Raw genomic sequence first — 13,389 nt, forward strand, 5'->3', positions numbered from 1 at the left:
TATGAGTTATATTCAAATGAGTTTATTTCATTAAGGTTCTAGTAATCGATAAAATCTATCAACTCTAAGTTGACATTAAAAACCCATACTTCCTTGTTTATTAAATTCTGATAAAATTTAACATACTTAAAATCCGCATTATCTAAACAGGTGTCTTCTTCCAAGGCCGCTACGTCCATTAAATTTCTTATTCCTATTATAAAAAGATATGATGAAAATAATTATTTGTCTTGTAACTCAGGGTAATACAGTATTATAATAGATAAACAATTCACAATTTTATTAATACACATATTTTACTAGGAGAGATAAAACATATAAGACAAATATGACTGATGCATTTACGACCGTGATTTGAATGGTATCTTTAGAAAGAAACAAAAATCTTTTCAGATTCATACGAAATATCCGCATAAATTATCAGATATTTTACCTCAATTTTTATATTTTCATATAGCATGTGTCTTGATATAGTGCTCTATACAAAAGCCTTGTGATTGTAATAAACAATTAATTTCCCAATAGACGACAATGATAGCCTTTTTCGAAATACAGACTTTAGAAAGTTAATTTGTTTAACGAAACCCTGGTAGAATTAAATAAAAAAATATTCGGACAGTATTTTTTGGTCCGACAAATATAGGTTCCCTTGGCTTTTCTTAACGTAAATTGTACTTGTCTACCATGCCTCTCAATTTTGCACCTAAACATGTCTCATTCTAGCGTTGAAAAAGGCTTCACAGTTCCGTTAGTTCTAAGAAAAATAATTTATTTTGCATTTGGTACAGTGCAGGAATTCTCTGATAATAAAAAAAACCAAAAACGGGCGCACATATCGACCAATCAGGATTACACGTACTCTTAAATCTGAATACCATGTTATGCTCATAAATTAGCTGCGCTCATGAAATCTAATGATTTATTGTAGCCTTATCCCTATCGCTCTTGACATAGTAAGCAGCCCCCATGCTAACTAGCATCATGAGCGTTTGATGAGTATGTTCCAATTCTTCATTCAAATCAATTGTATGTGTTGTTTATTGTATTACCAATGTAATTCAAACTGATCGGGTGGAGCTTAATTAAGTTTTAATTTGCATAAGGACAGTCTTATTGAAGATGTGTGTGATAAGGATAATGGTCGTTATTATTACAATTGATTTATAATCACCTATCAGTGTCACCAAACTGATATACAAATGAACTGAGGGTTAGATATGGGACGAATAATAATTGACGAGTTTATCCCTAAACACCTGTCTATAGATGGACTTGTCTAAAATAAGCGAACTAGTTAAACTCCATCCAGTCAAGTGAAAACAAATCAAGTAATACATCTATTGAAGATCTTCCAGCAATCAACGACTTTTGGGTCGATTCTGTGATATTCGGTTTACTCCTAATTAAAATTCTGCAAATTGAATTTTTCATCAAAATGTTCATAAAATAGATGCTAAATGGGTTTATTTATTTTTTCTCTAATTTTTGTGCTATTTTCACATTTCCTGACCGGTGTGAGAAAAATATTTCTCCTCACTAGTGAAAAATCTGTTCTCGGTAAATGATTAGTCGAAATTTGATTATGACGTCTAAATGTTTTGTTTTCTTCTGAGTTTTCCTATTGTGACGTCATGAAAAAGGCGACAATGCCTGATGACGTCGCATATAATGAACATAAGTTTCTGAAAATCTTTGAAAAAGAAGGATAAAAATCATTAGAGAAACAGATTCCGACACTATAACTCGTGTATTACGATATTTCTCCACTCTCGACAGTTAAATTTTAGTTATTTAAAGTGCTCGGCAAGCCTCGTGCTTTAAATAATAAAATTTAACTGTCTCGAGTGGAGAAATATCGTAATACACTTGTTGCAGTGTAGGAATCTATATTTCTATATGGGGAAATAGCGTCCTGTCTCTTTTGACGTGTATCTTGTGTATTCTTTTTCTCATATTTACCAAAATCTTCATACGCAACTCCGCCATACATTTCCACCCAGTTAGTATTACTATAGAACGACTGTATAGTATACAGGCATTCTCCCAGCTGTGTTATGAATTCGTCCAGGTCATTCTTTCGGGCAATCAATTTCTGTTTACAAGATTTTACGAAGTTATGCGCTGAAATAAAAAGTGTGTATGACATACATTTACAACACCTACCATGATGTAAAGTAACAAGGGGGTTGAAATTATGAAATAAAAACATTAGATAATTATATTTAAGGGGAAATAACCACTTGTAAAATTATCGAGTATCCTTCCTAAGTCGTATGATGTAAGACTAGGGATATAATATTTGATACTCGACTAATGTACAAATGTATGCTGTTGCGTTTTAAATCATAACTCTCATATTTATATCTTTTTCAAAGATTGTTTGGTCTATATCCTTCAAGGCAACAGAAATTAGCGTGATTGTTGTTTTTATTTGTTCTTTTACGAGTTTTAATTCTAAAAGGCTTGAGACATCCGAGGAAAAGACAAAAAAGCAGAAAATATTTTTTTCCGGAGAATGGTACAAATGAATGTACGTTCTACGATAATAGCATTATATTATATAACATTTACCTAGGATGATTTGATCGGCATGACAGTGAATATAAGCTGTATCCTTCTTGTTTTCCTGCGTATCAGCAACTGCCTTTCTCAATGCAAATACTGTTTTCATCATTGTATCCATGCCATTGGGATCTTAAACAATATTTCTAGACATTGAATGCATGGAATCCCATATAACATTTAACCCGCCAATGTTTGCGCCTGTCTGAAGTCTAAATTTTAGTTAATTTATATGTTTCGGAGTTTAGTGTGACGTTAATCATGTTAATATTCACTAAACTAGTGAATATTTTTTTTTTATGAACTGCTGATTCCCGACTCCTGGTGCAAGATTTTCTTGCTGTGTTGAAGACCTAATGGTAATTCGCTGTACTATTACATATTGTTGAGTATCCTAACATGTAGTAAAATACGTTTCTCGGACTCGGGAGAGAAAGTGTTAAGATAGATCATAATTATAGACATTTTGAGACAGAATTTTCTTATAATTTTCCAAAATGAAGATCTTACTATGCTTCTTTGAGAAATATAATAAAATGTAAGGGTCACCGTGCTATTTCTCAAGCTATGAGTCGTTGAAATTTGCATTAATTTGGTTAGATTGTTCATGAAAAAAACATATTTGTGTGCATAAAAAAATATTCTATGAGATAGAATTTTGAAATAAATTGTGAGAAGATAGGTTTTATTATATTTTTTAAGAATATAAAAAGAAAAAAAATGGTGTCACCGAACTTGTTTTCTTGCTACAAGTAAAAATATAAAAAAAAGCAATTCGTCCAGTAAATTTTTTTAATAAAATAGTTTCCCCCCATAAATGGCTCATTTGAAGAAAAAAAAATGATTCTAAAAACAAACAAAAATGTTATTTGTTTATAATATTTTGTACAATACAATAAATCACCAAGTTTTCTTTATATAAATAAACAGTTTAACCATTTAATTGTAAATCTGTCTCCAAAAATTGCAGATTTTGGCAAATAACTAGACCGATTTTGTACTGTGATTGTACAATCCAAGATGGCGGTATACCATGAATCTACCTTAAATACTTGCATATTAGATATACATTTGCCACTCACATTGAGGATTAGGATTAGAATAAAATTGGTAAATTTACATCTCTGGCAATATCATTCTGGTACCTTTCCTAAGATCTAAGATTCAGTGTATATAAAGTGCGAATCCAGCTAGTTCATTTTTACTGTTATATGCGGGTATGTCTATTGTAGAATAAAGGATCATGGGAAAACTGTATTTGTTTACGTTTTGAAAATATCAAGTTAAAGGATTTTAAGTTAAGTTTTAACATATTTTCATTGTGATATGTCTTTATAATATACAAACATAGCATTAAACTTCAAATAAGTGTTATAAAAGCATCATAATATAGCATATCGATTATTGAAAGCGATCCATTTTAACTATAGATGCGATGAATTATCACTGTTAGTGCAGTCATTATTAATGTAGAATTTTCAAAAATGCGAGGAATTTTTATTGTAGAATTATGTGATAAATGCACTTGCAACAAATGAAAAAAAACTTAGTTGATGACTTTAGGATTTATGATACATGTATTTTCCAATTGAAATACAAACTCCTCATTCATTCTTCATCAAATATATAGCTTTTCAAACTTGTAACAAAAGCGATTCTCAAAATGTCATATTGTATTCTTCAGATTACGTTTCTCCTTGATTTTAACTTATATAGTGAATCACTGGAGCGTGACAGCAGCGGGCCCTCTTAAGCAGTCAGTGGGCCCCTACTTATGAAAAATTCTAGATCCGCGAATGGATACTACCACAGAGGTAAAACCATGCACATTTGCGTTATTGTACACGAAATGCATGCTACAATTCATTTTTGTTGATTTTAGACCCTTTGGAACTCTATGTGGGCTATTTCAGCAACTAGGCAAACAATCCCCAAACTTGATACATGGTCAGATTCAGCATGTCAACGAATTCCAAATATCTATATTAAAGGACTTTTGTCTATAAATTTGGACCCCACAAAATTGAAAAAGGGACCAAAAATATGAAAAAATGCATGCATCGGATACTTTTGTTATTGAAGGCATGACTGTAACAATAGGATGAATATACAAAAATATCTTTTTCTGGGGTCTCATTGGGGGGTTCTGATCCCGGATCCCGCTTACTGTTTTGGCAGATTCCCGTATTCCACTTATTGTTTTGTCAGATTCCCGTATCCCGCTTATACTATGCAGTTCTAATTTTTTGTAATTATCCGTGTCCCGCTAGACTTCATTTTCCGTTTTTCTCTACACAATCATTTGACTTTCACCTGTCACGCTTGCAAAAAATCGGCAATCCGGCGTGACGCTTATAGCCAAATGCGACCCACTATTTTACTCTATTTTGACTCATATAAAGCCCATTATAAATATATTAAAAAAAATAGCGTAGATTTTTTCATCCCTTTTTATCCCGTCTCGTTTCGTTTTTGAGCCATATAGATGTCGTATGTGACAATGAGACAACTCTCCATCCGAGTCACAATTTATAAAAGTAGACCATTATACGTCAAAATACGGTCTTCAACATGGAGTCTTGGCTCACACCGAACAGCAAGTTATAAAGGGCTCCAGTGTAAAACCTTTTAAACGGGAAAACAAAGGTGCAGTTATATCAAGATGTACGTAATTAGTGGTGAAGTGTCATGGAAATGGATAAAAAAAATAAGGATAAAGATCTCTATACGCTTTATAAGAAACTAAATGGAATACATTTGAAATAAATGTTATTTCTATTGAATTTAGTAGAGTGTTTTAAAACCAAACTTTTATCCGTAAGTTAAATTTTATCAAATCTTTCTCTTACTTTATCTATTATTTGAGCAAGTCGGCTAAATTAAGGCTTTACAGCTAATTTCCTAATGCATGTAAAGCAAAACTTTGGTTGGCTTGCTTGCTTTGTTTGTATAATTGTTTATACGAACTTTGTAAATAAGATTGACAGTTTTAAACAATATGAATAGGCATAGTTTAACCTGTATTTTTAATATTTGAATTAAATTGGGTGTTATCATAATGATTATCCAATAAAAAGGCAAGCAAATCAACTAAAGTCTTGCTCTACATGCTTAAAGAAATGAGCTGTAATAAATAAAAAAAATAATAATTATACAGTGAAAATGCACCGCATATACAATACTAATGATTCGCTCCACAGTTAAAATGAAAGAATAGTATCATTATTCGACAGTAAACATGACTAGCATTACGAAATCATCATAGTGAAATTTAGTTAAATGTGAAGAAACTGAATGACGAGGAAAACATATTCTACGTTATACAACTTTAATAATTGTATTAAAATAAATACTTTTTACTGCAACAACATCTCACCTGTTAGTTATAAAGCACCTGCACGATCTGTTCGTGAAATGTCCTAAAAATTCACCTATTTTGGTATATATTTCACAGTTGGATGGCTTTAGGCGCGATAAATCCCGCTCGCATCTCTTACTTTGTTTTATTAGTATTATGTATTTCTGAACATATACATTTTAACTATTTTTCTTCATTTTCTTCAAAAATTAAGAAAAGTTCGTCTGTTTATTTATCATTCTACATTAGACATTTATGGCATATACAGTAAAAATGATATTTTAGGATCCGCACTTTACATACACTGAGATTGTCAAGATAATTATGAGTTGAATAAGAGGAGATGTGTTAATTATTTCAATGAGACAAAAACGTAATGACAGAAATTAACAAAAGACATGCAGGGGCAATACACATTTCGGAATTTTGGATCCTCAATGCTCTTCAATTTTGTTCTGTTTGGCTTCATAAATATTTTGATATGAGCGTCACTGATGAGTCTGATGTAGACGAAACGCGCGTCTGGCGTGCTAAATTATAATCCTGGTACCTTTGATAACTATTCGACAACAGACAGGTGTCTATATAATGTATAATCATCTCAACATTAAATCATTACAGCGAATTAAATCATTATAAACAATGTTTTACATTGTCTTATCAGTGCCTTTTATAGGTGACTATGCAGTATGGGCTTTGCTTATTGTTGAAGGCCGTACGGTGACCTATAGTTGTTAATGTCTGTGTCATTTTGGTCTCTTGTGGACAGTTGTGTCATTGGCAATCATACCACATCTTCTTTTTTTATAAGATCTGCTATCAACACCAATTTCACTAAATAAAAGAATATTAGTCGGTATACAAAAACATAGGATGAGTTGGGTCAAAACAGTTTTAAACAAACCTATCTCTGATTACTGTTAATCGTTGCAAGTGCTTTATTTGTTAGTTATTGGATAATTTTACATCAGTTTCTACTTATTTTGTTATGTATCATTTTTCAAACATTGTTGGGCTGATGTTTAGACGAATTATATATACAGAATGTACAAAGCCATGTATCACCATCACTGCTGGTGATCCGACGGATAAATCTGTTGTAGAGTCGTCACTGGTGCAGAGTACTTATATATATATCATAATTTCTGTGACTGTATCTTGCATTAATTTGTAGGATCCTTTACAATAGACAATTCAGCTGATCTGTAACAATTCCATTGTCATGCCTTATATATCATGTACTATATTACGACGCTAGATTAAAACTGACGAAGAAAGGAAACACCCGACCACCGAAAGCTTTATTATAGTGAAACTAAGGTGGTCGAGTGGTCTAGCGCGTCGGATACAGTGCAGGAAATTTGGTGTCACGATATATCAGTAGCATAAGTTCGAATCCCGGCGAGGGAAGAACAAAAAATTTGCGAAAGCAAATTTACAGATCTAACATTGTTGGGCTGGTGTTTAAACTAATTATATATATATATATGACGATTTAAAGAAAATAACATGTGTGCACCATGGAATTCAAAGTAGTTCTTAGCTATCGTTGATATATTTAATCTGTGTAATTGATAACCATATACTTGAACAATAGATGAACTGTGTTGATTGGGTAAATATATTAAAGTTAAACATTAATTGTCATACAAGGTATCTTACCATCATTAAAGAAGTCGTTAATAGATCCAGATCTTTTGTTTAGTTTGATATACTTATCAATTGCTCTAAATGTTCCAGCAGCTGTTATATCTAGGTGTGTCCTTGTCCTCCAATTTCCATCTCGAATTGTTCTTGCAAAGAAACCATTACTTTGTTCGATACATAATGAAAAAGTTAACATTAAAGTACTAACATCATTCATTTTTAGTACAACAAGTTACTCCTTTTAACTTGATGAGATTATACACACAAAGTATTGCAATAAACACTGTATAATCATAAGTATTCGCGTGCAATTACTTAAACCTACTTTATGAAAGCTAATTATATCCAAACTGTCGTCAAATTCATTCCGTCGTTATGGCAAAGAGCCGGTCGTTATATACATTAAGTGGTTTAAGACATATGTTATATCACTTCCTACTTCGTGGTTACTTTTCATTTAAAAACACTGAAAATTGTAATTGTTTAAGATTCAATAAATGGGCGTTTTTCAATAAATGAGTAAATTTCAGACCTAAAAAGGATGGAAAATCTACTTGTCTAAAATTTTATTTCAAGAGTTATTTTGAATATCTCTTTTATAGAACTGTTTGTGATTAAAAGTGCAATCACAAATACTTTTCAAAATGATATTTTTTTCATAATTTATGTACTGTTTCGTAGGAGACATTTGTCCACTACCACTACGAAACTGCTTCTAAACGCACATCTTATGTCATTTTAATGTCTCCTATTGACATTCCAGTTTGTTTTATTTTATATACTAGTACTAGAAAGATTTTTTTTTCTGAATTGGAGAACCATTTTTTTTATCGATAAAGATTAGACAGTACTTCACATATGAAGGTACAACTCATGTTACGTAGTGCACATTTTGATGAGTTTCGTAGTTGACAATACAGTTTCGTAGTGGACAAAAAGTTTCGTAGTTGACATCAACCCTATTCTGTGTTGAACATACCGAAAATACATAAAACTAACCCTTGTTATTTAGAACAAATATAATTAAAAAAGGAGTAAAAAAAACTACTGCATGGTAGTGAAAGTGTCCACTACGAACCGTACTACTTGTTTCGTAGTTGTTCGTTACGTAGTGGATGTATTCATACGTTTATTTATTTTTTCCCACAATACCTCTATTGAAATAGCAACAAAAAATATTATATTCATCAAAGCTCATATTAAGCTGTACACTGATATTTTTTTTCATAATTTTAAAATCAGATACTGAAGGAGATTTGGCCCATTTCATAGTGGACATTAAAAAAATACGATATCACTCTGGTCCATTTGATGTGCCCATTTTTTTGGGCCAACAATTAAACTGTCGTTATAAAAGCATCCCTTCTATTGTAAGTCCCTTATGTTTACATCTCTGGCAAACATTGATTTTATAAAACTGTTTATTAGCAAAATTTAAAGACTTCGTTTCGTAGTGGACATTATGTCAGGAATGTCAGGGACACACCTTCTAAAATTAAAACTCCTTTGTCCAAAACTGTTTATTAACATATGTTTCCCTCAGTTTTAGTTTGCAACCCGGATTTGTTTTTTTCTCTATCGATTTATGAATTTTGAACAGCGGTATACTACTGTTGCCTTTAGCTGGCTCTTAACATAATTTTGAATAATCAAAGAACTTATGTTAAGTAAAAATAACTTTTATTTCTACTTTTTTTTTTAAATATTTTAGAGTATGAATGACTTTTTTTTTAATGTTGAACAAGAGGTCTAGGTACATGCAATTCTGTTTATTTTGAACCATTCAGGAATCAATATCTTATTAATTCCTCTAAAAATAGTATGGTTCTTTGCTTACAAATGTTGAATCTATTTCAATGTACTGTCTTCACAAAAAAATACTTGTAAAGACCAAACACATTACTTTAAAAGTGACTGGGACAAGAATTCATGTTCTTATTGAAAAACGCCCAAATAAATTGATATGTGAAATTAGAGGTAGATAAGACAGATTTTTATGCAATGGTGAAATACACACATGCATTATAAAAGTTTATCAGGTTTATATTGTATATATCTTATGTCTAAATTAATTTACGTAAAATATCATAGTAGTTAACATTTATGTTTCATGTAAATTCTGCTCCAAAATATGACTTCCTCGTTGACAGTTCATATTGATATTATTCTTCTTCTTTTGAATTATTTAAAAGTACTTGTTTTCTGTTATTTGTGGTTTTCTCTAAACGTTACGGTATTTATCGCTAAGAACAAACTACTGTGATATGTATCTTACAACCCTTATATCGTTTGTCATCCGTCCAGCATCGATAAATATGTTGAAGAATATTGAAGTCTGAATCACCGGAACAATTGGATCCAAATTTCGACACATGGTGTTGTTGTATTTAATTCTAGCGCTGGGTGAAATTTGCTGTAATTAAATTTTGGAAATTATTTTGAATTACGGAATATATCTCCTTCATACAAAGCTCTGAATCCTTGACCGGATTCGGCTATATTCTTATAAATTATAAAAAAGAAAATGTGGTATGATTGCCAATGAGACAACTCCCCATAAGAGACCAAAATGACACAGAAATTAACAACTATAGGTCACCGTACGGCCTTCAAAAATGAGCAAAGTCCATACCGCACAGTCAGCTATAAAAGGCCCCGAAATGACAATGTAAAACAATTCAAACGAGAAAACTAACGGCCTAATTTATATAAAAACAAGAATGTGTCCAAAGTACACGGATGCCCCACTCGCACTATCCTTTTGCATGTTCCATGGACCGTGAAATTGGGTAATAATCTAATTTGGCATTAAAATTAGAAAGATTATACTATAGGGAACATATGTACTAAGTTTCAAGTTGATTGGACTTCAATTTCATCAAAAACTACCTTGACCAAAAACTTCAACCTGAAACTTCCACTTTCATTTTCTATGTTCAGTTGACCGTGAAATTAAAGTCAAAAGTCTAATTTGGCTTTAAAATTAGAAAGATCATATCAAAAGCAACAAGTGTACTAAGTTTCAAGTTGATTGGACTTCAGCTTCATCAAAAACTACCTTGACCAAAAACTTTAACCTGAACGAACGGACGCACAGACGAACGAACGGAGCCACAGACCAGAAAACATAATGCCCCTCTACTATCGTAGATGGGGCATAAAAAATGAACGAAAAACAAATATGTAACACAACAAACGACAACCACTGAATTGCAGGCTCCTGATTGGGACAGGCACATACATAGAGAATGTGGCGGGGTTAAACATGTTTAACTTAGCGGGATCCCAACCCTACCCCTAACCTGGGACAGTGGTATAACAGTATGGCATAGGAACCGTAACTATAAAAATCAGTTGAAAAAGGCTTAACTCATCAGATGGATAAAATTACAAATACTACACAAACAAGTGGACGTGGCCGGATACTTGTACATCCCAACAACATCACAGCATCACTAACGAGACATTAGCCGACTTTTTGAAAGCTATTATTATCTTACATTTATAAAAATGCATACTTTCGATTAGCGCAAAGGTCAAGTCAAAATATGCATGAGATGTTTAAGACGGGTTTCATATCACTTCTTGACTCGTTCTTATTTTTTTAAACTGGAAAGTCTGAGTTTTAATTTTTCAATAAAACAACATATAAAAAAAACCGGTAGATTAAACATTTCTGTATTAAAAACATACATAGAGACACAGGTTATTGCTGCTATTATAATATCATTATAATATAATTACTTCTTGTAAAGGAGTAATACCACACTGCACAGTTGTTTCCCCTATTTAATAGTCTCTTTAAAAAAAAACTGTGCAGAATTTGCCTTTGTTTCAAATAAATAAAGAAATACTTGGCAGGTTAAAGTTTTATTCTGTGTTAGGGCTCATCTTTTCCATATGTACAATTTATTAACCATGTAATTTCAAGTTTACATGAAATATATTGATATCCTTACACATGTTACAGTCTTCAAAATTCATACTTTACAATGTATACCGTTATGGCAAAGGTCTAGTTGGACGCTATAGAATATGTTTTTCAAAGATGACTATACATATGTTACAAATGTCGTAACCACAAACAATCCCATCATCTTTCCTCAAATATGACTTACTATATTAAAATTGTTAACAGGTTTGTAATTAAGTGACTAATACGGAGGGTGCCAATAACGGTGAATCAGGAATCCGGAGCACCTGAAATACCCCAAGTTTTGGTGGGGCTCGTGATCCATAGTTATAGTTTTTTTTATATTTATGTTGTTTGCCTTTTTCTTTTTATTGTTGTGACTATATCAATTTATTTTTGACATATGAGTTTGATTATCATTTTGGTGTCTTTGGACTCTCTTTTATTCTTATAGTACTCAGTGGTGTATTGACATGATGTAAGAATACTATGCTTTGGATAAATCGACAAGCTCAGTCTGATTTATAACGTTATACGTACAAGCTAACTGACCACTTGACCCAATGCAATGTTCAAAATTAGAGCAAATATGTGACGTCTCAATGATGTTTGATCTAATCAACCAGCTGTACACACATATGCAATGCCAGAACGGTACCTCGATACCACTCTAGTGATTGTAATACAATCACGACCTGCCAAAATGAAAGCTTGCAAGTTTCAAGTTTCAAGTTTTTTATTTCTCAAAGACCCCAACAGGGGTATATATATATATGTGAACAATAACAAATACTACATAAGTATTCATAATATAACAAAATAACAAAGTATCAAAGTAATGCAGTGAACATTATAAACATTCATTAACATATATACATTTGAAAAAGTAATGCATTTAAAGGAAGACAGTAAACTTCAAATGGACATATTAATGGCTGAAACAATATTAGTTTAATTAATAACAGCTAGTACAATTTTACAAAATTTTGCAATTTTAAGAACAACATTGTAAGAGTCAGAATTAAATAATTCATAAAATTTGTCAGTATTATGGTTGGTAATAAGATTACAAGGTAATAAAGATTTCCTTTCATTATTTATAAAAAGTACAATTAAATAAATAATGATATTCATCACCTAGTTGGTTTTTGTTACATATGTCAGAAATTCTGTCGTCACGTTCTATACCCCAAAAGCGACCCCTTTCAATAGGGAGTCGATGATTTAGACATCTAAAATTGCATAAGGCTTTTTTCAAATCATCTGGTAAATTAAGTTAAAAAAATTCTAAACCATGATTATATTTAAAATTTTTGTAGTTAAGACATTTTGGTGAGTTAAAAATAGTTGTATACCAATTCTGCTTAAATTGATCACATAATCTCTGTTTAACAAGTTTTGATAAATTTATAATTGCGGATAAACAGTATAGTACTTAATTAGTATTAATAATTGGATAAGATGGATAGGGAAACCTCAAACAGACACATTGAGGCAATGTATGTCATGCCACTTTAATTAATAGTTAACAATGGTTGATCTATATATAGGGTTCAACTTTGACGACCTTCTTGAAAGAGTTACTTGTAACTTTTGTCCAATATTATTTGATTTTCCCTATTTTTGTCTCAGGTGCAAACTAACGTTGTAGCATGCAAAACACAAGCTCCCTTACTGAAAAAATCAGCCTCCTGCAAACATTTGCTGCAAGTCTGCTGCGAACTTGCTGCAGACTTGCAGCGAACATAGAGTCCGTGTTTGCGGCGTGTTTGGTGCAAATACGCTGCAGGTCTGCTGCAAACAATTTACCATGCAAATGAGTGTTTGCCGCAGACCTGCTGCAAACATTTATATGCAAATAAGTGTTCGCTGCAGACCTGCTGCAAACATATTTATGCAAATTAATATT

General features: G+C 31.9%; 1 protein-coding gene across 2 annotated transcripts in view; it reads right to left on the minus strand.

Moving 5' to 3' along the window:
• Nucleotides 1-7,924, minus strand: part of LOC143052490 (uncharacterized) — a 31,796-nt gene extending 23,872 nt beyond the window's left edge. The window contains exons 1-4 of one of the 2 annotated variants that reach the window (XM_076225535.1): nucleotides 7,583-7,924; nucleotides 2,572-2,694; nucleotides 1,960-2,121; nucleotides 127-193 (exon numbers count right to left, since the gene is read on the minus strand). In XM_076225535.1, the coding sequence (XP_076081650.1) occupies nucleotides 127-193; nucleotides 1,960-2,121; nucleotides 2,572-2,694; nucleotides 7,583-7,784 (554 nt within the window). In that variant the 5' untranslated portion in view covers nucleotides 7,785-7,924. The remainder of the gene's footprint in view (nucleotides 1-126; nucleotides 194-1,959; nucleotides 2,122-2,571; nucleotides 2,695-7,582) is intronic. The other variant, XM_076225534.1, reaches the window with a different exon arrangement.
• Nucleotides 7,925-13,389: the final 5,465 nt, after the last annotated feature.

This window comes from Mytilus galloprovincialis, chromosome 11 (assembly GCF_965363235.1).
Source record: "Mytilus galloprovincialis chromosome 11, xbMytGall1.hap1.1, whole genome shotgun sequence".
Taxonomy (NCBI): Eukaryota; Metazoa; Mollusca; class Bivalvia; order Mytilida; family Mytilidae; genus Mytilus; species Mytilus galloprovincialis.